This window comes from Pagrus major, chromosome 2 (assembly GCF_040436345.1).
Source record: "Pagrus major chromosome 2, Pma_NU_1.0".
In the NCBI taxonomy this organism is placed as follows: Eukaryota; Metazoa; Chordata; class Actinopteri; order Spariformes; family Sparidae; genus Pagrus; species Pagrus major.
The window spans coordinates 29930704-29954578 of NC_133216.1; the positions used below are offsets into that span (position 1 = coordinate 29930704).

Consider the following 23875-nt stretch of genomic DNA (forward strand, 5'->3'; position numbering starts at 1 on the left):
TGAGGAGGGAGGGCGTGGAGCTGCAGGGCCTGTAATTAGTCACAGTTGACTCACTGTCATGACAGATTTTTTTCTTGCCCCAGAGCGTCCGCATTTAAATCATTTCACACACAGCCTGCTACTCATTCACACAACTGATTACCAAAAAACAAAGTTATGTGAACAGTGAGTCTCGCAGAAGTTTATTCAGGGAAAAGAGTGTTATTGTGAAATCAACAGGAGTACACAGCTCAGGGGCAGCGGCAGGCTGCCGGGAGACTGCAGCTACACTCAGATACTGAGATCTATCAGGCTGATGTTGAACTTTCAGGTTTTGGCCTGTTGGTGGTTTTGAACTGCAGTTTAATTACACTGTAGAATTGATTAATACCCCGTTGGTTATATAGTGCTTTACCTAAAATATTTACAGTGTGGCATTCAGACTTTTTCAACCCAATTAGTGGAAAGCTTTTGGAAATACTTAAAAAAAGGACAGATCCAGGAATTTTTGCTGACTTTCTTTAACATTGTGAAATACACTGTTTTTCCAACATTTTTATTAATTTCTGAGGGAATAATGGATCTTGATGAAAAATGACAGGCATAACTAGGTAGCTGGTATCTATGAGTCAGTACAGAACGGAGCTGTTGGGCCTTGGCGGAGGTATTCGCTCTACTGTGTGCCATTAATGTTTTGTGTCCAGCACAATGTGGTTGAAGTGAACTATGACTCCAGCATGCTGCAGGGGCACCACGGTGGTGTTGGTGGTGTTGGTGGTGTTGGTGGTGGTTGTGGTGCTGGCCACTTTTATAAACCTCTGCTGTCTGTTTGCATCTCTCAGTATCCACTGTGAAAACACTTGTGTCATGTCTTCTGTGGCTTTGGAGGAGCTTTGTTGTTGATGTCACTGGGTTATTGTGTGTTATGACACTTTAAAAATCTTTTAATGAGATGCTTTCATGTTGGAGCTTAACTCATAGTAGGAGCTAAAAGTCAGGATCATTGCATGGCATGACAACCAGCTGCAAATTAGTAAGTTGCTTGTTAGTTAATCAAACGATGATGAAACAGTAATAAAATAATGAGAAACTAATCTGATGTCTCAAGCAGTGCAGTGATAACAAAACCAAGAGTAGAACTACAGAAAGAAATCACCTTCTCTGCCCTTCAGTGTCTCAGAGTTGTCTCAGACTGACAGAAGGACCAGAGGATGCAGAGACAGGTTTGATGGTACCGACAGATGGAAGCTACTTCAGACTGCTGGAAATTGAAAACAAAAACAGTCACAGTCCCCGCGCCTACGGTCCTGAGTCGCCTCTAACTTCATACTAGTTAACAGATTCTTATGCAACATATACATCTCCATATACAAGAAAACAGCAACAGGCAAATCACTGAAAACTTTGTAGTCATGACAAAGAAAACATTTAAAAACCTGAGTCAGCCTCAAATATCATCATATAAATGAGCAGCACCATATCTGTTCAGTGATACCAGAGTCAGAAGACAGGGAAAACTCCTTCAGCAGCATTTAATTCAGCTTCATCATGTTGTCCTTTTGGAGCCGGAGGTGAGCCCTCTCTAATGACCGGTCTGCAGGGAAGACTGTCGTCCTGTGTCCGTCTGATCCAAGCTGTCCAGCCTGGCACTGCTCTCACCACATGGCCGTCTGACTGACACGCTGTCTTGGCAAACACACTTGGCGTCTGAGCCGAGTCGCAGCGTGCTTCGTCTGTGGCAGACTCTCTCTCACACACACAGATGACCTCATCTTTCCTATGTCGTTAGTCAAGACTGCATCATTGTTTTAATGAGCAGACCATAGGCTTTCTCGGTTTGTCTGTGTGCTATAGAAACAAGTCCTCAGTGCAGTGTTGCGTGCAGATGAAATTGCAAAACATTTCAGCTGCTGAAAAAAGCCTGAAAGCTTCTCTCTAAAGCCAGAATAGCAAATGACAGAGAAGCTTCAATATCACTTTGTCAAGAGCTATTTTTGGGTTGAGTATTGAGTTAATTTTACACAGTGAAACATTATCTCTTAATGAGGAGCTCCTGTTTGATTTCCACTCTTAATTAGCTGGCTTGATTGTGTGGTGCTGGCTGGAAGGGGGGTGCACTCAGCCAGAGTCCTGTGGAGAAGCAGATCTGTTGTTGCAGTCCTTACTGGTAGCTGCTGGAGGTTGCTGAAGGTCACAGACTGCCTAATGCGTCTTTGATAAAGGCGCACATGAAGCTTTTTCCTGGACACACACGTCCAAAGAGACTCAAGTCAGTTTTTTTTATGTGGAGTTGACCTTGAAGTCAGGGGATGGGGGTTTAGCTCTGAATATTTCTCCTCAGGCAGAAATTTGATTTAGAGGAAGTCAGACTCTGGCCTTTATCATCATCATAGGGTAGACTGACACCAATAACCTGAGCAAGTCTGCCCTGTTTCCTCCGTCGTCTTCTGGCCTCGTGTCCAATCTGCTCTGGCCTGAACCAGCCCAGCAGGATGTCACACACGTGGGCTGTTTGTGACACACAGAAAAGACTTCCCTGCATGGTTTGAATCTTTGCTACTGTCCATGAGGATCAGTGCACCAAATATACCCTCACACTGTCGAACACAACACCACATGTGTACTGCACCATCTTACAGTACACGGCCAAATATGTCCAGCTACTGCGGGGCACCAAACTGCCCACCTAGGCTGCCAAATATATCCTGCACCTACACTGGTACAGTGTAGCCACTAACTAGCGGGTGTAACTTTATTCAAGCTGAAGGGGATTTCTGTTTTCTGTAAAGGGAACAGGTACGCAGCAGTATATGTTCAGACTACAGGATCAACCTGCCTCTTTGCATGTTTGTGTCACTGGTTCAAATCATCATGAGGCACATGACTGTGATTTTTACTGTTTTTGGGTGAAAACAGACTGCAACAGATAAGATGGTCGAGCAGACTCTGTGGCTCTTTATCTGGGACAGAGATAAATCTGTTTCTGTGGCCGTCCGAAAGAAAGCTGCAGTAATCCAGTCCTGAGACAACACCAACAAACACGCCTCGACTGAAAACAAGATGAGGGCGCGTCATGTCACTTGATGCACTGTTGATGTTATTTTCTCCATAATTTTAAATTGATCATCAGAGAATATACAGCAGAGGAAGATCACATTTTTAATACTAGAAGAAGTGTGTTGTAAGTGCAGCAGTGCAGCCTGCTGTTGTGTGACCTCTCCACTAGAGGGGGATGTCTAACTGTTCAGTGACACGCTGGAAATTCACCCTCTCATGAAGAAAGGCTTTATGTCCAGTCAGGTAGAAACTTTATTAAAAGTAAAAAAGAGTAAAAAAACACTAGAAACACCTTTCAAGCCTGCAGTCCACCTCATACATCTGACTCATCATACGCTCATCTGTTATTTCCTTTATATGAGCCGCAGTTACATAATTGGCTCAACCCTGATTCATAGACGTTTGTCGTATTACTTATAAAGAGAAAATATATATATCATTTTCAAATATTGCTTTTGCCATCAACTCTCGTTGTGAAAGAAACGGGATCAAATAACATTTCATAATAAAGAGCTGAGTTGTAACATTTGTTGTTATGAAGAGACAGTTGGTCTGAGTGGATTCAGATGGTTGTTTATGTCATACTATTATTTCTTTATTTATTTATTTACTTGTTTTGTTGAGCACTTTAGCTGTCCGTAGGAACAGAATATTGTAAAACACTGTAAGCACATTAAGACAGTAGTCATGATCAGAATAGAGCATAAAATACAAAAGCACAAACTCTGAGTGTATAAATGTATTGTAATGATAAAACATATATTATTTTCTTGATCAAGTGATTAATCATGTGGTCTTTAAACCAAGCTGAGATTGTTTTGTTCAACCAATAGTCTGAAACCCAAAGAGATTTAGTTCACAGTCACATGAGACAAAGAGAAAGCAAATCTTCACACTGGACAAACTGAAACTCAACAGAATGTTTGAATGTTACGCTTTTGCCTGAAAAATGACTTTAAACTATTAATTAAATATCAAAATAGGTGATTTATTTTCTGTCGACTACCAATTAATTTACCAATCGCTAGCTGTAACAGCTTTATATATTTTTCTTTCTTTCAGTGCTTCCTTCAAGACAACAACTAAAATATTCTTCATAACAATATCACAATATTTGCTGCAAAAATACAAAGGTAATTCACTAATAATTGAAACATCAGGTAAATGGTGCAGTCTGTCACTACAAACCTCACCTTTCTTCCAAGCCAGTATCACCAAAACCATATCAGCCTTCTCCATTAATCCCAAATCCCATTTAAAGACATTATATGTAACATTTCCACATTAAATCGTCAAAAAAAGATTAGACCTTTGTTATATTTCTTACATTATCCCAGATGAACATTACATTTTTACACAGCTGAAGCTAAAGCCGGTACACGTCCTGTACACCTCCTGCCTGGGTTCATTTATCAGCCGGTGCATTCAGTGTAAAGTTCTGCTCTGGGTATAAAGTTAGCTCTCTGCTTTTCTTAGAACCACACACACACACACATTATGATCTCTAACTCCGCCCCCGTCCTCACCTCCTCTCACAAGACCTGAGTGGAGGTGGGGGGTGGGGGGGTAGGCCACTCTCCATCCGTCCCAAAGTAGCACAGCCAGTTGTGAAATCACTTTACAGTACAGGAGGAGCTGTGCAGAAGCAACATCTACCAGCCCTGTTACACAGGAGATCCTGGGTGTGTTTGTGTGTGTGTGTGCGTGCACGTGTGTATCATGGACCGGTATCATGTGCTGGGTGGCAGCAGGACCGTACCGGTGCTGAGGCGGAGTCTGAGCAGGGAGCAGGCCGTGGTGTACCTGCTGGCTCTGGCTCAAGAGAAGCCGGTCTTTCTCAACAGCTTGACAGCTCTGATGAAGGTAACCGACGCCGCTGCTAATATTAACAAAGCTCTGCCACTCGTTGCTCTCTGACTGGATTTAAATAGACTGCTGATGGTCCTGTGATGGCTCTTTGGTTTGGTTTGGATAATATATGTACTGTTTGGAAAGGTCTGTTGCCTACATGTGACACTGTGGTTTAAAGCTCTCTGCTGGCTCGCTCATTAACAAGGGGAGCTTTCACACTGCTTCTCTACATGGGAGGTTTTATGAGTGGAGCTTGAGAAATGTGTTACGTGTGTTTACTGGCAGGTAGAAACTTGCTGTGTAGGTGCTTTTTCAAGTGACATCTCCAAGTGAATCAGAAGGATCCTGTAACATGTAATGAACGACAGAACAACCATATTATTGACAAGCCCAAACAGTTTGTTGGGCACTTAAAGGGATAGTTGGACAAGTATGGAAACTGTCCTGCAATTAGAAGTGAAAAATCAGTTCAGTGGAAGGTGAACCAGGGAAGTTTTGGATACTTATACAACAGAAATAGTGCCAGAGTGATTTATCTCAGAGCTCATATATTGTGCAGAGATTGATTTTCCTGCAGAGCGAGGTCAAGAGGTCACCAAGTCACGCTGTGGGGCTGCCTGCACTGATGTAGGTGGTTGACATGGCAGAAGAGATGCATGTGGTTATAACGATGAGGGATAGCAGAGGTTGTTTTAGAGGAGAGAGATGCATTTTTTCCTCTGTACATCGACTAATTGATGAAACAACTGGAGAATAATGTGACATGTGGTTAAACAAGTTATATTGTTACATAAACTAGAGCCCGATTGATATACTGTATTTGTAGGCCGATATTATCCGCCCATACTGACCCATCAATAAAATATCCTGCCTCCATTACACAATTATCTTTTGATAACCACATTTGAGGGATCATCATCAAGTGTGTGTTTATATGTTTGTATTAGAGCCCGACTGATACATTGGTCGCAGAATTCTGCATCCTCCCAAACATGGAGTGTTGGTCGGGCTCTAACATCAGTTGTGTGAGTGTGTGTTGAGCTGCAGGCGGCTGTGTGCTGGTACTGCTGTTTACTTTGGCTGAATGCTGTCTGAACCTCCTCCGGCTAAACTCTCACATGGATGTACAGTACAGCAGCGCTACTCTACCAACCAGCTGCTATTGACTTTTAGTTTTTTGGGGGGGGGGATTGATATTTAATCTCCTAATGTCTCACGCATAGCAAATTGTTTTACTCAACAAAGCTGATGCAACTGACTGCACATCTTGCAGACCGGGTCTTATCTCTGTCCTATAACAATAATCAAGCCATAAGCCTGCTTATTATCAGCAGCAGTGTTTACAGGATGTGAAAACACGACTCCCATCGAGCCTTTAATCACTGTATCTGCTCTTTGATGTTCTCATCTCTATGCTGGGAGTGTTTGACGTGATAACTGGAACCCGGTCGTCACTTTTAGAGACGCCTCCGGGGTTTGGATCCCAGTTGAAGCGGTTTAAATGCCAGCCGCCCCCATCGGGAGAAACAACTCCAGAGTTTCATCCTGAGATCAGTGCCAGTGACATCAACATGGAGGACCACCAGCTTATTAATGGGAGAGGTTGGCTGCCGCTGGAGAGCCTCCTTGTCCTATTCCCTGTGCCTGCTTTGATGCTCATGTGTTCCACAGAGCTCGGGAAAATACAGCGACAGAAAATAAAAAAGAAATATCTGTTGTTAGGATCATCTGTTTGTTCCTCCCATGGGACCTGAACACGATGAACCCTCCGAGGATCAGAGTCTGATCATGAATGGGGTTTGTTTTGCAGACTGTTACAGAGCGCTTGCAGATATATGTAGAGAATAAGGCTTTGTTGAACTTTCCCGGTTTAGTCTGGAAATACTATGCGCGTGAGATTTGTGTTTACGCCTGTGACGTAGGTGAACATGGCACAGAAGAATACGGCTGCACAGTAAAGTATCTGCTCTGATCAAAGGTACACAGGCGGGGGATGGCCCCGGGGTGCCCGGGGAGGAGGAGGGGAGGAGGAGGGGAAGAGGAGGGAGGAACATTAAAGGGCATGAGAGAAAACAGGAGACGGTGACTCTCAGGGGAGAGACGGAGACATGAGGAAGAGATGCTGACTGCTGGGAGGATGAAAATACAGAAAGTAAAGAGTAAAGTGAGGAGAGCATGCTGACTAAATGAGGAAAAACTGGCTGAGTGAGATGTAACATGTCACATTAGAAAAGTGTCAGCTTACATGAGAGTAAATGAACGGGATTATTCTTAACTGCTGCACATTTATTATAAAAACAGTTGGAAGAGAAAACAGCAGCTGACCAAATAATAATAATAATACTCCATAATGAGTTTGTTAAAGCAACATGGTGCACCATCTTTCAAAGATCAAATAGCACAATCTTCTTCTTACAAATGAATGTGGATTCATAAGCAACGCTCTGTTAAATACACTCTGGGGTTAATGCACTGCAGCCTTACCTGCTCTGCTATGACCAGTATCTTACCGTCAGCCAATGTTAGCAAATATTAGATATAGATTCTGTTTGTTGTTCCCAGTTTCTGGTCTTATTCCAGCAGGGCTCTCAAACTGAGCACATGAAGGGCCATATGCAGCTCAAAAGAAAAGAAAAAATGTGAAGAATTTCAAGTATTTATATTTCATGTATGTGAAAGTTGAGCAGTAAAATTTGCTTTTTATTTCACATTAGCAAGGTACATATAACTTTGACTCTTTAAGGCAGCTACAGAGGTTCAATGTGCCATTATCCTGTAACCGCCTGTTACTTGCTGCTGTAACACACTTTTATAATTATGTCACCACTTTTGAATTTCCCATCCAAACAGCAGTTTGTTAATTTTTGGCATAGAATTCTCAAATGTTGAAAGATACGTCACCAACAGCATCTTCAACCTCAGGTGTGTTCATGAACCCCAGCTGTCAGGAGAGCCACCAACCAGGTGAGACATGGAGGGCTGTGCACTGTGTGAACTGCTGTCTGGGAGTGGATGAAAGCTGGAGCTCTGGGAACTCTGGGAACCAGGCATTCCTCCACACACTCCTGGTTGTCTGGAAGGGTCACCCCCTCCCTTCTCATAGACACTGAGTCTGGAGGACTTGGACCCTGCACCAAGGCTTTGTGTAAAACTCACGTGTATGGGATTTATATGAACTGTACACTCCAACACAAATGTCACCCACCTACAGTACTGTAAGATTGTATTACTTTACTGTTAATACGGTTGACTATAAGTCTTGAAAGGCAATATGGGAATTTATTAATGAGAAGACAATTTCCTGTTATACAGAAAGCTGACCTGAGCGATGAATCATCGAGGCAAAGTTTGTCTGTGTTCACAGATGGTTATTAAAAATGACTGAAGCGTCTGACGGCAGGAGGTGTTTAGCAAACATGGCTAAACTGAGCTTAAGGTGTCTGTGTATATCACATTGTTGATGGTTTCAGGCTTGTGACGTGGTTTTTCTCTTTCTGCCCTGGTGACACAGCAGCGCTCACAGAGGCTGTTTCTACTGCTAACATACAGATCAGCTTCCTGTGTTTCAGGAGATGGTCCAGAGTTAATCATAGTGACTGTGGGTTTTTACATTTGTTTTCCTAGCTCTCTGTTTACACACCTGATTGACCCTAAGTGTAACGAAGCGTGCTATGTGTTGGACTTAATTAAGTCAGGTGTGCAGGACAGGAACTACAGACAGGTTCATACTGTATAGACTTCAGGTGATGTAGCATGGCCTCCTGTGAACCTGGTGTGTAGCTCAGTAGAAATGGAGCAGCTCTTTGTGAACATTTTCCTTTGATTAGAATTTGTGTCTGGATCAGTTTAGCTTGTTAGCTCGCTACATATCTGTTCAACCTGTCTCCATGTACTGTAAACATTCACAGCAGATATTATATCTAGTAATGTTAAAAGCTGTAGTGATGCTATAACATGTTGACATGATATGTTAATATTAATGTTATTTGTTGTTTGTAATCTGGCTCATTGTTTAGCTAGCTATGTAGTTAGCGTGCCGGCATCTTTCAAGTTACAAGTTGGGTCTAGGCAAAGGCTAATGACCTGACACTGTGGGCCAAATACTGTAAAGAAAAATGGGTTTACACCCACTCAACAACAGGATAGGTAGCTAGCTAGTATACAGCTAAATATTTAGCTTTTTTTAAGCTAGGCCAGTCGTTGTCCTGTGGTGTCAGGGTTTCTTTGAGTCTTTTGTGTCTTTGTTCTTTTCCCTCCAAGATAAACACAGTTACATGACCTACATAGTTAGACTTTTTTTTTTAGAATTTTTTGCATTTATTGTTTCAAAATTAGTAATATGCTCTTTTTCCAGCTTTCTCCTGCACTTTCATTTTGCCTTGTGATGTCTGCAGATAGCCTAATGAAGCTTACACATGACTAATGGTATGCAAATTGGCCCATTATGGCACCTGTGCTGTGTGTGTTAAATGTGTTGGTTTGTGTGTGTTACTGTAAGTAAAGTTTGCACACCTGTCATATTCTAACCATGGGAACAGCTCAGATATGAAACCTTTGTTTCAGACGTGAGAAGCTTCTCTGAACAGCAGATGATTGAATGTTGCCGTGGAGCTCCGTCACCGTCACCCTCTGATCCTCCCACAGGACGGGGGTTCGTTGTCGTGGTGGTGTCATGGAGGGGGTGTTACTGGCTTTTAAAGGCCAGTGTTTGTTCATCTGTCTTTTGGCCAAGCTCTCTTGGCTTGAATGTGTGTCTCATTTGAAGGTTTGAGCTGCTCACAGGGTCCACCATGAGAGTGAGTATATACCCAGATCTTTAATCTTTATTTTCAGGTAGATTTCAGATGAGTGTTTGGGAAACCTTTTGTGTACAGGTTTTATGATGCTCATTTTAAAAGAGAGAAGCTATTTGCTATATTTTGGGAAGTATGTCTTAGTCATCCATCAGGGCAGAACAGAAAGGCCTATATTTGCACAGCCTCATTGAACTATTGTGGAATTATGTCCCAGCCAAAACCTCAATATGTCCAACTGGGACATGGGAGCATGGCATCTAGTAAAAAGATTTGGATTAACACACTCATGTGTTGTGTACTACCTTGTTCCTTCTCAGAGCCCTGAGGGAGCTGCTAATGATATCTACAAAGAGACCTACACACTTACAAACTGAAGGGTTTTTAGTGCCTGTGGCAGCAGCAACCTCGAAACATAAAAATTCCTCTGGTATTTAAAAGACCCACATGAGAAAACGGCAAATACGGAATTCACGCAAATCTGTCAACATGCAGTTGATTAGGAACATAATTTTAGCACAGTTTGCATATGTCAGGCATTGATGCTGCGTCAAGTTGATTTATGTTGCAGCCAAACACATTTAATGGTCTGAAATCTGTCTGTGATCCTGCTCCTCATCCATCACACAGGTTCAGTAGCTTGAAGGCTGTCTGGCGATCAAATGAGACAATGATAGTGCCAGCTTTCAATCAGCTTCCTCGACATGAACGAGACAGGCGTCAGAACGCTGAGTGGTCTAATCCGTGTGTATGTTGAAGCAGATGTTGAGTGGGAGGACTCATGAGTAGTTGTAGACTTGCCAGTAAATGTTTGAAGTTAGTCGTTTCTTGTGAATATGCAGCACTGTTCCACAGCCCAAAGGGGTCTTTCAACACACCCACTCAGTTAAAAGCTAACTGGTCCCAGATTACAGGTTCAAGCTAATGTGGGGCTGTAGCTCCTCATCATGCAGATGCTCCCTCAGTGTGAAGGCTGTGCTCTCTGCGGTCTGAGGGTGGGGATCCATCAGGACATTTGTCTGTGGGTGAGAACAATTTAGCTGCCAAGTATTCCTACACAACAAGAGACAGGGCCTGAACTAAATCACAGGAGCGTCAAGTAACATGGTGCTTCTTTGGCTCCAGACAGTCTGTTAACAAGCAAACACTTGATGAGCAACATGAGTTTTTCAAAGCTGAGTCTGATATATTTCACTCATCGCCAGTTGTGGGAAGTCAGTTTGTTTAAATTTGACCAGAACAGAAACATCCATGTTGAGTTACTCTTGGCATGATGGGAGGTCAACCAGCTGAAACTAAGTCCTTGATGCAAATACTTTGAGTGGTGTTTCACTGAATACCACAAAATGACAAAAAAATCTAACTTTTGAAAAGAAATCGCACATATTTTCTGAAAAGTGCAGGGTTGAACTTATATAAATATATGATATGTAACGTTTGCACATTAAAATGTCTAAAAACCGTCAAAGAGTACAGTTTGATGGGGATCCAAATAAAAATCTGGATCTAGTGAATTAAGATATATTTTCATAGAGGGCATTCTTGTTCAGCTGCCATAGGTAAACAAATAAGATATTGGATTAGGCCTGATTGAATTGAAGGGAACTGTTGGGCCTAGGCGGAGGTTTGCGCTCTACTGAGAGCCGTTTTAGTTATATATCTTTTTGAGTTGTGTATACTTTAGTCAAGGTAACATCATTTGGCCGCCTGTCACTATAACGTCTGGGAGAGAGTCAGAGAGTGAGGAAGGAACCAGCCTAACCAGCCTGAACTTAACGTAAATAAAACTGTTACATTTTACCTCGTCTGTGAACATTTGTGCCTCAGTCACACAGATTTTCATCGACAAAGGCGATCCCACACTACTCGTCTCTTTTGTTTTGTTTTCATTGAGAGATCACTAGTGGCAAAAATTGAATACTGTGCATTCCAAAGCAATTAACACTGTTGGTCAGCATTAGCTGTTCTTAAGCTAATGTGTAAAGTTTGCTAACTGTAGCTACATTTAGCCACAGCTAATGTTGGTTTACTACACGGCATTTGAGCCGACACAAACTTCTGCTTATGACCTCCCATCACTCACTGTATACACTGTTAATCTATCTAATTATCATGATGCAGATGTTGTTTTCATACCTTTTAAATAATCCTGTTAGTCTGAGCATGGAGAACAGGAGCTGAGCACTGGTACTGTATATATCTTTAAGACTCAGTGCTGTGTCTCAGAGACGCTGTGTCTGCAGCTGAGGCCTATAGCAGCAGACAGCAGCTGATGTTGAGAGTTCAGAGGTCACCCTATTGGCCTGCTCTGCCAGGGGCCCCCATAGGTGGGCTGACCTTCATAGTGACAGCTGGACTACCAGTCACAGAGTCTGACTCCCATGAAGCACCCGGGGGGAGAGGGCAGTGTGGGCTGCTGTGTTGTTTCAGGGCTGACAGACGTCATGACAGACTCCATGTCTGCTCTGACTGAGACTGAGGCTGGCTCTTAAATATATCCTATCCACCATATTGTGTTAATGTAACACTGCTTATCAACCAGTTATTAGACAGTCTGTAACACCTGCAGCTCACTTTACCTTTCTATTCCATGTTATCTGAAGTGTTCTGTCATTTATTTGTAATTGAATTAGTAATGTCATGTGCCTTTTGTTTTATAATTTTAGCATCTGTTTCAGGACAAATAACCCCGACCCATACACGTGCATAAATATCTCTTAGTATTTACATAGAAGTTGACTTAAAGAGTCCCATCTGTCACCAGCGTGGTGGATTTGTGAGGATTCAGCTCAGTCAAATAGGACATTTGGGAGATGACAGCTATACTTTTTTCATTCTGGGCGAGATAGTTTGAAATATAAAATGTATTTTCTGCTCTCTGCTCCTCAGTCTGAGCTGGCCCTCTTCAGATTGTCATCTTCAGATTGGACAGGAAATGAAATAGCAGGGACATGGTCCCTACCATGACTGGATGCAATCTGATGGAGGCTTACATTAATATATGAGTGTGTAATATTGGTCCCTTTATTAAAATAGGATACAGCTAGTCAGCTAGATTTTTTTCAATTTTAGTTTGGGTTGCTAAGCAGCCAAACACAGGCTCAGATTTAAAGTCATGGTATGTGTAAGGGGCTGACGATGTGTTTTAGACTCAAACTTGCTGTGTTTAAAATGTCAAAGGGAACAGGTGAGGAACAGAGAGATCAGTCAAACCCTAATCTGATGTCCTGCTTGATGTCCCACAGGAGAGGCAGCGACTGGAGACCATCCTGAACCTCTGTGCTGAGTACAACAAAGGAGAGAGCACAGGCCTGGAGCCACTGGGCTCTGCCAGGACAGGTTTCCCCGGGGGCCTGACAGATGGCCTGGGCCGGAGACCGTCCATGGAAAATGTCCTGGGAGGGACACCGTCCTCTGCCACGCTCCGCCTGCTGCAGAGACAGAGGGAGAGCGACGAGGAGAACCTGAAGGAGGAGTGTAGTAGTACAGAGAGCACTCATCAGGAGGTGAGGACATCTCCTGCTCCCACCACAGTATCAGCACTGCACAATGGAGACAGACAGGTCAGAGGGACGCTTATGTCCCAACAAAGACGCTCTCTGCATGCCGCTGTGGAACCAGCATGTGCATATGATGTGCTCGGCTTTGCTTCACCAGCGCTTCTTAAAGTGAGCTTCAGGGGTTTTTAATAGGATCCTGAACAAAAGACCACAAGTTGTTCACTTGTCATCAGCCATCTGAATGTCTGAATGAGTTGGTCAGTTGGCCATTAGCTGTTGAGGCCCAGGTGTGTGCAGGTTTTCATTCTGAACATACTGCGTGCTTCTTATACTCTAATCTGTTCCATGAGTGAAAGGCCATAGTTTGTACCAAACGTTCCTCCTGATATTTCTTACACAGACCAAACTTCTCAGAAACGTCTTTTTTTTTACATTCCATTCAGGATCAATTGCCAATATCGTAGAGATGTATTTCTGGTTTTGTTAAGCAGGTCTACATGCTGCATAAATAGTGATGCTCAGTTTACAGAGAAGTGCACACAGCCCGTATTCAGACACTGATGTGATGTCACCACCCATAGCCACGCCCCCAGAAGTAAAGTAAAGTGTCCTCTGCTCTCAAACGCTCTTTTAAGTGAGGAAAAATGTGAGTGACTCCTTACATCATCTGATTTCGCTCATTTGTTCACCTTTGAGCGTACACAGTAGCGTGTGATTCAGATGAAAACCTGCAATCTTTGATTAAAACAGCTGGTGTAAACTGTTAGACACATGTTGACTCGTTACATAAAAGCAGGTGTTGTTTTGAGATACTGTATGTGTGTTTGTTGATGAGCTGCTGCTATTGTTTAGAATATGTTTTTAAATGGATGCATGTGATGTGAACATCAGCTAATGTCCAACATATCAGTGACCCTGCATAACCAGTCAGAACAGCAGCATCAGGGTGAAGATGAAGGTGTGTCTGTCAGTCTGAGGACATTAGCTGAAACATCAAGGTGCATGACTCAACAAATGACTCGGCAGTGAGTGCTTTGTGGATACTGGTTACAGTCTACAGTAATCACTTCTTACATTGAAGAACACATCAGCTCCACAGAGCTACAGTTCGTAGGAGGGCCGCAGGCTGCCTTTTAAGGAATGACAGCTCTGTTTTAACACTGGCTGCTGCATGTTTCTCATTTATCAATCACCTCGACTCTATGTCTGTTTCTTCTCTCTCTGTCTCTGTCTCTGTGTTTGTTGTGACAGTGAGGCTTTCTTAATGCCAGCATCCAGTCGTTGTAAATTGGTTTAAATGAATAATTTTTGTTCCAAAAGAAAGTTTAGTTGTTGGTACATCGGGCTGATACAGTATGTCTGTCTCTCCCTTCCTACCTTGGCTTCACTTCCAGGGTTTTGCCTAACATCATAAGGTTTAGGCACAGCACCGGAGTTGGTCTGGTCACCATCTAATCCAAATTTAAAAATCAAAAGTCAAATCAATGTGGAGAGCATCAGAACTAATGAGCTTTTCACAGATCTAATGATTGTAGTTGGCCTCCAGTGGGCTTGTTAAGAAAGTCTTATCTCTAAGCTTTTTTTAGTGTTGTTTATTTATTATCCGCTCGAGCTTTTACAACTTTTGTCCAAAGATATGATACTAATTATGGTACAAAATCATGTGAAACTCAATTTTTAAAAGTAGGATTTTATTCAAGGAGGTCCCCAAATATGTGCTAATCCTTCCACCAACCTCAGGAAAACATTGAGTTCCTCTGTTGAAAGCCTGACTTCCTCTGTTCTCCCTCCCTGCAGCACGAGGACTCATCCAGTTCAGGCAGCGCAGGTCGCCTGGAGCTAGGTTACCTGGAAGACGAGCGGGTTCGTGTCCTCGCTCGGGTCGATGAGCTCAAAAACCGGCTGATGGAGCTGGAGCAACAACTGCAAGAGTCCAAACAAGAGGTAGAGTAGCAACAGTAGATGCTCATGGAATCATGTTCGACCTCAGTCTGAAGCCGCAACAGTTAATAGATACACTGATAAGTTGTCAACTATAAATGAATCACCATCTATTTTTTTAATTGATTAATGTTAGACATAATCAGATCGACATTTTTCACAATTTTCTGACTTTTTTTAGACCAAAAAACTATTCAAATAATTAAGAAAATAATCAACAAGATTAATTGACAGTGAAAATAACGGTATGTTGCAGAGACAAAGTGTCCACAGCAGCAGTAAAAGCCGAACGCAGTTGATTGTCACAGAAATCCTTACTGTGTGGTCGTGGTACTCCGAGGAGACCCGAGGCCCGTGTTAGTCTTGTAGCTCACCGGTGACACTGTGTGACTTCGTTGGTCCGCTCTTCCAGGCGGAGATGGAGCGCGCCTTATTGCAGGGCGAGAGGCAGGCTGAGCTCGACCAGGTCGAGGCTGAAATGGACATCATCACTCAGCTGCAGCACAAGCTGGACGAGCTGGAGAGCGCCATCCAGAGGGAGAAAGACAAGGTACGGAGAGCCCTGTGCTCACATTTGAAATGCTGTATTTGAATCCATCGAGTGTACAGGATTCAAATATGTGCTGAGGTTAAGAACATTCTTTGACACACACATACACTCACTGCCTGCACGGTCTCCTGAACAGTCCTCTCTGGTCTCTCACATTCCCTACTGGTTTGTCACTGCCGGTGTCCTTACATGAGTCAGCACTCCTGTCTGTACCAAGCATCCTTGTCTTGTAGAATTGAATGTTTTGTGAAGACAACTGAAGCCGTATCACGGGCTGTATAAAAGATTGGATTGAGTTCCTTGGTTATTCTCTCTTGCATGTTTTGGCCTTAGTGGTTTGTTCTCTGGTCAACTCTCCTCTGTTTCCTCCTGAGCTGGACTCTGCTAACTAATGACATCCATTAACTCCTAATCCTTCCTCTGCTTCTTCAGCACTCACAGTTACTGTATGTCTGATCCACTCTGCCCGCCTCGTTCTTCACTGTCTGCATGACAGACCTGAAAGGAAACCTGCCCTCCAACTATCTGGGCTCTGTAGTGCCGGGTAACTACAGAGACTTTGAATAATGTGTTCCTTTAGTGGTCAGGGGAACTACGAGCATGCTTTCTGTAGTGGTTTTAGGGACCTCTTTTCTTTTTACATACACCCACCACATTTTAACTGTAGCAAGAAAGATCTTTTGGTTTTTGAAGGTCCCATACTGTAGACAGTGAGATTCCTGGTCTATTTGCTCTGTAAATACTGTGAATCTACTGTCAGTCCCTTCTTCAAATGAGCTGTCAGGACATCTGTGAGGTTGTGATGTCACAACGATACAGACACCATAGTGGTCTCAAGACCACCAGCAGAGATGATGTGGGCAGTGCCTGCTCAGGCCTGTGAGAGCTGACTAATCAGAGTAGACTGGCCTTTTAGGAGCTGCAGCAATGTACAGTATGAGAAAAATACTGTTTTTTTTCATTCAAGCGTGTAAACATTTCCTAGTAAGCGCTCAAAAAAGCATGAAACTGAAAATGAGCAGAGTATGGGACCTTTAAATTCTTCTAAAAGATTTTCTGTGTTTCCTCAGTGTCTCTGTGAGGGGTCCACAGGTTTCTCACCAAAATATACATGTGTTTCATGATCGTTACAGTCAGTAACTTTAGATCTGATTTCTCAGTGTCACCTCTCCTCCCACATTGTAAACCTGTCTTAGAATTTTGTGCCTATTTATGTCCAAGAACACAAGTTATCCTGTGTTGAAATCGGATCAACATTTGACATTGAAACCTGTGGTGTTAGTAGAAGATTCTTCTTGAACCTGAGGTTCGACTACTGACAATAAGACTTTCAGCATTATGGTATTAAAAGAATCAGCGGTGTCTCTTGAAGTGCTCAAAGCTTCACCTGAGCTTCCCCTCCACTCTGAACCCTGCCTTGTACTTCAGAGTGTCAGTGCTGGTAGTCCTTAAAGACCTGTCAGCCTCTTCAGTTTTACACATCAAAATGAAAATGTTATATGGTGACATACTAAAGCCCATAACAGCAGAGTAGTTATTGATTGACTCCCGAGCCTGAAACTAGAGCAGCACCTCAGAGACATGAAGTTTATGTGCTTTAACTTCAAGAACAACTGAGACGTGTCACGACTTTCTGACGAACATGAATGTTCTGGGGCCAATAAATGTCAAGTAAATTATGGGGCAATTTTCTCACAGCTTATTGACGTTCAATCTGTGGCAGGTGATGTTGGTTCAGTCGTATCTGTTACTTCAATTTAAGTTAATTGAGTTGTTTTAGAAAAATGTGAGAGAAATGATGTCTTCTGGATATTTTAAGACTATCTGCCATCTCTGGATCCAAGACTGCCGGTTGTAATGCAGCACCTACTTCCTGTGCCCTGCCAAGCCCTTTAAATCTGTCTCGATGTGACTGTTGCTAACACCTTACAGCTTTTTGATTTGCATGGCGTGGATTTTGAGCAGTGTGTTTCTCTCTCTCTCTCTCTGACTCTCTCTCTCTCTCTCTCTCTCTCTCTCTCCCCCCTCGCCCATCCATTCTGTGTGTGGGTGTGTGTTGTGTCTTTCTAGGAGAGGGCTAATGTTGAGGCCGAGCGTCGGGCCCTGCAGAGCCTCCAGGAGGGCTACGCTGAGTTGAAGAACCAGCTTCATAACTGTCCCGAGTCCCTGCGGGAACAGTTGCAGGAACAGCTCAAAAGGGTGGGTCGACAGTGAAACCACCACCACCCCCACACCCACCTACGGAATCCATTTTGCAGTAGCGTTGCCCTTTAAATTTTTTGAGTTTGAATTTATTCGACAAAACTACATAGTGCCCCTTTAATCTATTAAGTTAGGTATTTTAATGGCTTAAATATCACAATATTTTTGACCAAATACCTCGATATTGATATTGTGACAATATTGTAGGGATGACTATGGTTACTTGCTCAAAATCAATGAGATATCTGATCAATAACCATCAGTAATGTAGATATCATGACTGAGTGGGTAAAGACGTATTAGAACAGTGTGGTGAGTTCAGACACAGTAATGAGCCTTTAAAACCAGGAGAAGACAACACTTATGTCATCGTATCATCATTTACCAATATCCAAAATCCAACACCATATATTGTCTCAAATCACAATAAGAAATAATATATATAGCCCAGCCCTACAGTAGTTGATACTGATTCTTCCCCTTATATTCTGAGGATTATCCAAAGGCAGACTGCACTCTCTTTGTAGATATTTTGTAGGTATTGTGTTGGTTCTATGGCTTTTTGGATTTAAAAAAATGCCTGAAAAGACATAAAACTGAGGCACTGCAGCCGTTCTGTCTGTTATACAGTTTGCCAGCCAGCCTGAAACCCGTCAGCCCTTTTCCCCCTCACACAGGGCAGTGTATGTGCCAGCACTCTGCACATAGTGCTAGTGGCACCTTTAACCCTTAGGCAGGGGCCCACTGCATATGGTTTACACACACACACACACACACACACACACACACACACACACACCCTCAGGGTATTTGTGAGGAGTCTTCTCAGACCCCCTCACAGACGTGCTGCTGCCACAAGCTGCAGAATGCTCCCTCCTCCTCCTCCTCCTCCTCCTCCACAGCACACCTACATGCTACTGAAACCTCAGGTCAACACAGGAGCACTAATGGCTCCTGGACACTTCAGCTGCTACTGATGCACTTTGGTAAAATGGACGTCATGTGATTTGGTCGTGCTGCTCTGCATGTGTGAATCTGAACTGCATCTCTTCTGCGATTTGTCATGGCTCGCATAATTTGTATAACTGCTCACTAATCAATTAACAGAGGCCCTGACTAGACCCATTCTCTGTCTGCTCTTGCTCTCATCCTGTGACTTGTCTTATGTAATTAAACATTGCTGACTGGTTTACCACTTAGACCAGGGGTGCCCCAACTTTTTTTCCCATAAAGGCCTACACTGAATCTTCATGGTGGGACATGGGCCGAAAGCAAATACCTATTGTATTGATTTGTTTTGTAAAAATGCAAAAATCTACTCGGATCCCAAGTTTCCTTAATCTACTGACTCCCTGTGTCACTCTGCCCATAATGCTCAGATTATGAAACATAACCAGACTTTATGACTTATGGTCTACATTTTGCCTGCTGGCACCACTTTGGGCAGCCCTGACTAAGAATATGAATGATTCTGACCAGTTAGAATAATAACGTAGGCTAGGTGTATTTGTGGACAGTGATGAATCAGACACTGCGATTATGTAAAATCTGTATGTAATGTGTTTGTCTTGCATTTAGAGAACACAACGTGGCTGTTTGAGATACTTTATTGCAGATGAACTTAAATTCATGGCCACTCCACGGAGTAGAAGTACACTTCAGATGTGGAGTAGAACAACATCTAAACATAGAACAAAAGTTGCTCCCGAGGTGAACGACTTTGAACACCTCGATGACATTTTGAGTTCTTTGTTCTCGCTTTGACCACTTGCACAAATGATTCATTTTCATCTCACTCTGCGTGTCAGTGAGTTGACATTGCAGGCTGTCTGGTCCTTCACAAGTGCTACAAAGACTCTCAAGAGCCTTCAGACTCAAACACTCGCCTGTCCTCTGCTGACAGAAGTGCTGTGAAACTTCAACTTGTCAGCGACTACACAGTGACACACAAAGAGGATGGGCTGGCACCTGAGAGAAACCTGCAGTACACAGCAGCATACTGCATATATTTACATTACAGCCAGCAGTAGTTAAAGTGGCAGAGTGAAGTGAAGTGAAGTGATGGAAGGAAGAATCCAATGACAATAAAAAAAACAAAACACAATTTTTGACTTCAAGTCTTCCAATGCAAAATATTTGTAGTAATATAAATGCCTTGCCTGCTGTGTATCACAGTCGCTGTGCTGCAGTAGAAGCATGTTCTTCATGGCTGTCTGCTTGACTTAGCACTGAGTGCCTTTAGTCGTCCCCAAAAGAGCTCCAGCCACGCCGCCAAAATGTTTTCAGCTTTTTCAAAGATGTTTTGGCTCTGTGGTCAGCAACTACGCTAGACTGACAATAGTGGATGGCTTCAGAATAAGTAATGTAGATGGTGTCTTTTGGTGTTCATGATGTAACCGCTGATGCTGTGTGTTGGCCTCGATCAGGACGGAGAGGTGCTGGAGGCAGGAACCAAAAAGTTTGAGGACCTGGAGTTTCAGCAGCTGGAGAGAGAGAGCAGCCTGGAGGAGGAGAGAGAGACCATGAGCCAGCAGCTGCTCCAGGAAAGAGCAGAATACCACAACAGTGTGGCCAAGAGGAAGGTGAGGAAACACCACACAGACTATGGGCCATCTGCAGTACAACAATATGCACATTATGGTTTGAAAAATATGTGTGTTTTTTTGTGTAGAGCTTACTCAATAGTGTACACTCACACAGCAGGCAGAGAGGCAGCAGCCGAACACGCCTCAACCATCTGGAGACAGTTTGCTTATTTTCTCACTGCAGTGGCAACATCACTGCAGGAACTCAATATTTCTTTGCAACAATTATTTGATTTACACCAACAAAATGCCTCCACAGACATCTGGTGTTACCACCACATGGAGGTTTTAAGCCATTTTTGTCACATATTCATTTTTGCACTGCCACATCCTTCCTCTCTGGTATTTACAAAGTTATACAACACATTCTGTGCTATTTTCAAAGTGGACGTTAAAGATGAATTCCTTCTGTGTCATCTCATTCAGGAGAAGGTGTCTGCTCTGGAGAACCAGGCCAACCAGCTCGGCCTGCAGGCAACTCAGGAGTGTGAGCGGCTGGCCAAAGACAGGACCCTCACTCTGCAAATGCTCCAAAAGGTAACTAGTTCAGAGTCACGCTGTGAGTGCATCCAGACTGGGATTGTTCTCAGAGAAAGAAGAGCTACAGATGCAGAATTCTACAAATTAGCACTTTCCAATAATCCCGATGACTATTTAAGACTAATAAACTAACATGCGTCTATGTATTCCAGGAGAAAGAGAGGCTATCGGCCCTGGAGAAGAGATACCACAGCCTGACGGGGGGGAAGAGCTTCCCCAAGTCGTCCACGGCAATGAGAGAGGTGAGAGCACTACTGAACACACACACGTAAACACTCAGTGCTCCGGGCCTGACCACAGAAGGTAGCTCTGATGACTCACGCCTGATTCCTTTAACTGGAAGTGATGTGTTGGTGTGAAAACATGGTGATAATCTAACTGTTCAACACAGCTGGTGTAATCAGACTAATCCAAGGATTGATGGTGGTTATGTGTTTATAATGTCTACTTTTTGATAACCAGTGTGTCGAGCAAACTAACCTTGTGATGGTCACTACATTAGTGGATTGTCTAAGTGTTTAACTCGTAGAAGCTGTAAGAGAGGGAGAGTTTCCATTTCTGTTTAGATTATATGTACTGTGAGTATTAGATAGATAACTAAGTCTTCAGAAACTCTGAAGTCTGTAAGGTTGTGATGTCACGACTACACAGTCACTGCCCCCAGCGGGGTTGTCATTGCAAAAACATGGGCAGAGTTGATGCCAAAACACAGGGGGCAGTACATGTTCTGGCCTGTGAGAGCTGACCAATCAGAGCAGACTAGGCTTTTCAGGAGGGGAAGGCTTAAAGAGACAGGTACTGAAATGGAGTGTTCAGACAGAGGGTGAATAGAGGTGCTGCAGCAATGGACCAAAGCAAATAGGGGGCAGCATACCACCAGAGTAACTGCTATGTGCATTCTCTTTATACATCCATTACTGTAGCTGCCATTAGCTGGTTTGCTCAGTTAGCTCTGCAGCTAGCCAGACTACCTGGGGAGTATTGGTGTTGACAGTACTAGCACAGGAGAAGGAGGTCTTCAGGCCCAGCGCTGAAACTGTATGGGGGTGCTATCGCCTCTTGAGGTATAATGAGGTGTACTGAGAAGGGACGGGCCGGGGCTAGCTGGTTAGCATGCTAACATCAAAACAACACAAAACATACCTAACATCAAACCTGTTATTTTTTCACAGTGTTGATCGCTGAGTTAATGTATGAATGTTAGACTGTTCAACTAAAATTCTTACATATGCACTCTTGAAGCATGTAAACGTTTCTAGAAGACACCCTAAACAAAAATATGAACCTGAAAATGAAAATAATATGGGACCTCTGCCTTTATTAGTCCTGGAGAGAACTTGTATCTGGTATATGTGTCGTGTAGCTATTAAATGCTCTCATTCCTGAACTGTTAAAACAGGAAGCGCTCCATATCAGCGAGGCTGACCTGTTGTTTGAGGATGTCCACTCCTCCCAGCATTCCCTCTGTCGAGCCTCTCCTTCCTACTTACATCCCTCCCCTCCCTGTCAGTTGTACCCCAGCAGCCCTACGGAGGTAACCAGACTAATGATACCTGCATGAAGCCCGCTGCTGCCCCTCTGCTGTCTGTAAAACTCACCCCAGACGTGTTCTGTCAGTGTCCTGGTCACACTCCTGCTCCTGTGGCTTACTGTGCCTTGCCAGGTGTTTTTTTCCAAATAGAACATAGTTTACAAGAACTATGTTTAAAGAAGAACCAGCTCAGTAGCTGTCAGTTCACGTCAGGTTTTGTCTGTTCTGAGCCCAGAGATGTAGTGGAAGACTCACTGAACCCAGGAGTGTATACTGATCAATCCTTGTGGTGATTATCTTCTTAGTTACCACTACATCACTGGTACCTACACCAGTCCCTGTGTGTGACGTCCTGTGTGTCAGCCAGTTGTGATGCTAAAGATGCACTTTGTGTCGCTTGGTGTGCTCCTGTTTGTCTGCCGTGCACCTTTTAGCTGTAATAACTGCACATGAACTGGTTAAATATGGGCCTGTTGTTTGTTCTCAACATATGATCTCTGCCAGCGCGCTGTGTGTGTTTATGAGCTGTACATAAGCAGTACGGAACAGTGTTGTCCTCAGTGCTTCTCATGCTGTCTGACCCTTGTTGGCCGCTGGCTGTTGGTGCTCAGGAGTACATGAAGCTGTCGGATGTCTTTAAGATGTATGGCAGCAGCGGCCGCCATCAAAGCAGCACGTCCGCCTCTCACGGCCGCTCGTTTGCCATAGATGCTGCATTAGCTGGCGCCTGTGAGGTACCATCACTTCTGTCTGTTTCTCTCTGTCTGTCTCTGTCCTGATTCGTTACTGTCTTCACTCTCTCTCTCTGTCTCTGTCTGTCTCTCTGTCTGTCTGTCTCTCTGTCTGTCTGTCTCTCTGACTCTGTCTGTCTTTCTGTCTGTCTCTCTCTCTGTCTGTCTGTCTCTCTCTCTCTCTCTGCCCCTCTTTTTCTCTGTCTCTCTGTCTGTCTCCCTCCCTCTATGTTCATGTCATGTTGCTCCCTCTGCTGGTCTGCTGTAAATCAGACTGACTGTCCTGTTGGCCTTGCTCTGTGTGGTGAAGCAGCTTCTCTCCTCTGCAGCTGCACTCACACTCTGTGACTGACTGACTGACTGACTGACTGACTGACTGTGTCATGTCTGCAGCACAGAGGCTTCATTAGGGTTGGACTGATAAATGTAGGCGTCACATTAATAACTGCGGCTAGTAATAGCAATAAATACATGTAGGGCAGGGTATGATTTGTTTGTTTTTTACATGTCAGCACAATAACTTAGTTTTAATAGTTACCTCAAAAGGTATATAATGAAGGTACTTTGGGGATTTTGTGCCTGTATGTGGGAGAAAGATGGGAATGACAAGCATCA

General features: G+C 43.5%; 1 protein-coding gene across 2 annotated transcripts in view; it reads left to right on the plus strand.

The window, feature by feature from the left end:
- The window catches only part of phldb1b (pleckstrin homology-like domain, family B, member 1b), a 76127-nt gene that overhangs the window by 30524 nt on the left and 21728 nt on the right, over positions 1-23875 (plus strand). For both annotated transcript variants that reach the window (XM_073483701.1, XM_073483709.1), the window contains 9 exons: positions 12926-13243; positions 14978-15124; positions 15534-15671; positions 17742-17870; positions 20300-20455; positions 20885-20995; positions 21151-21240; positions 22398-22532; positions 23141-23263. In XM_073483701.1, the coding sequence (XP_073339802.1) occupies positions 12926-13243; positions 14978-15124; positions 15534-15671; positions 17742-17870; positions 20300-20455; positions 20885-20995; positions 21151-21240; positions 22398-22532; positions 23141-23263 (1347 nt within the window). The remainder of the gene's footprint in view (positions 1-12925; positions 13244-14977; positions 15125-15533; positions 15672-17741; positions 17871-20299; positions 20456-20884; positions 20996-21150; positions 21241-22397; positions 22533-23140; positions 23264-23875) is intronic.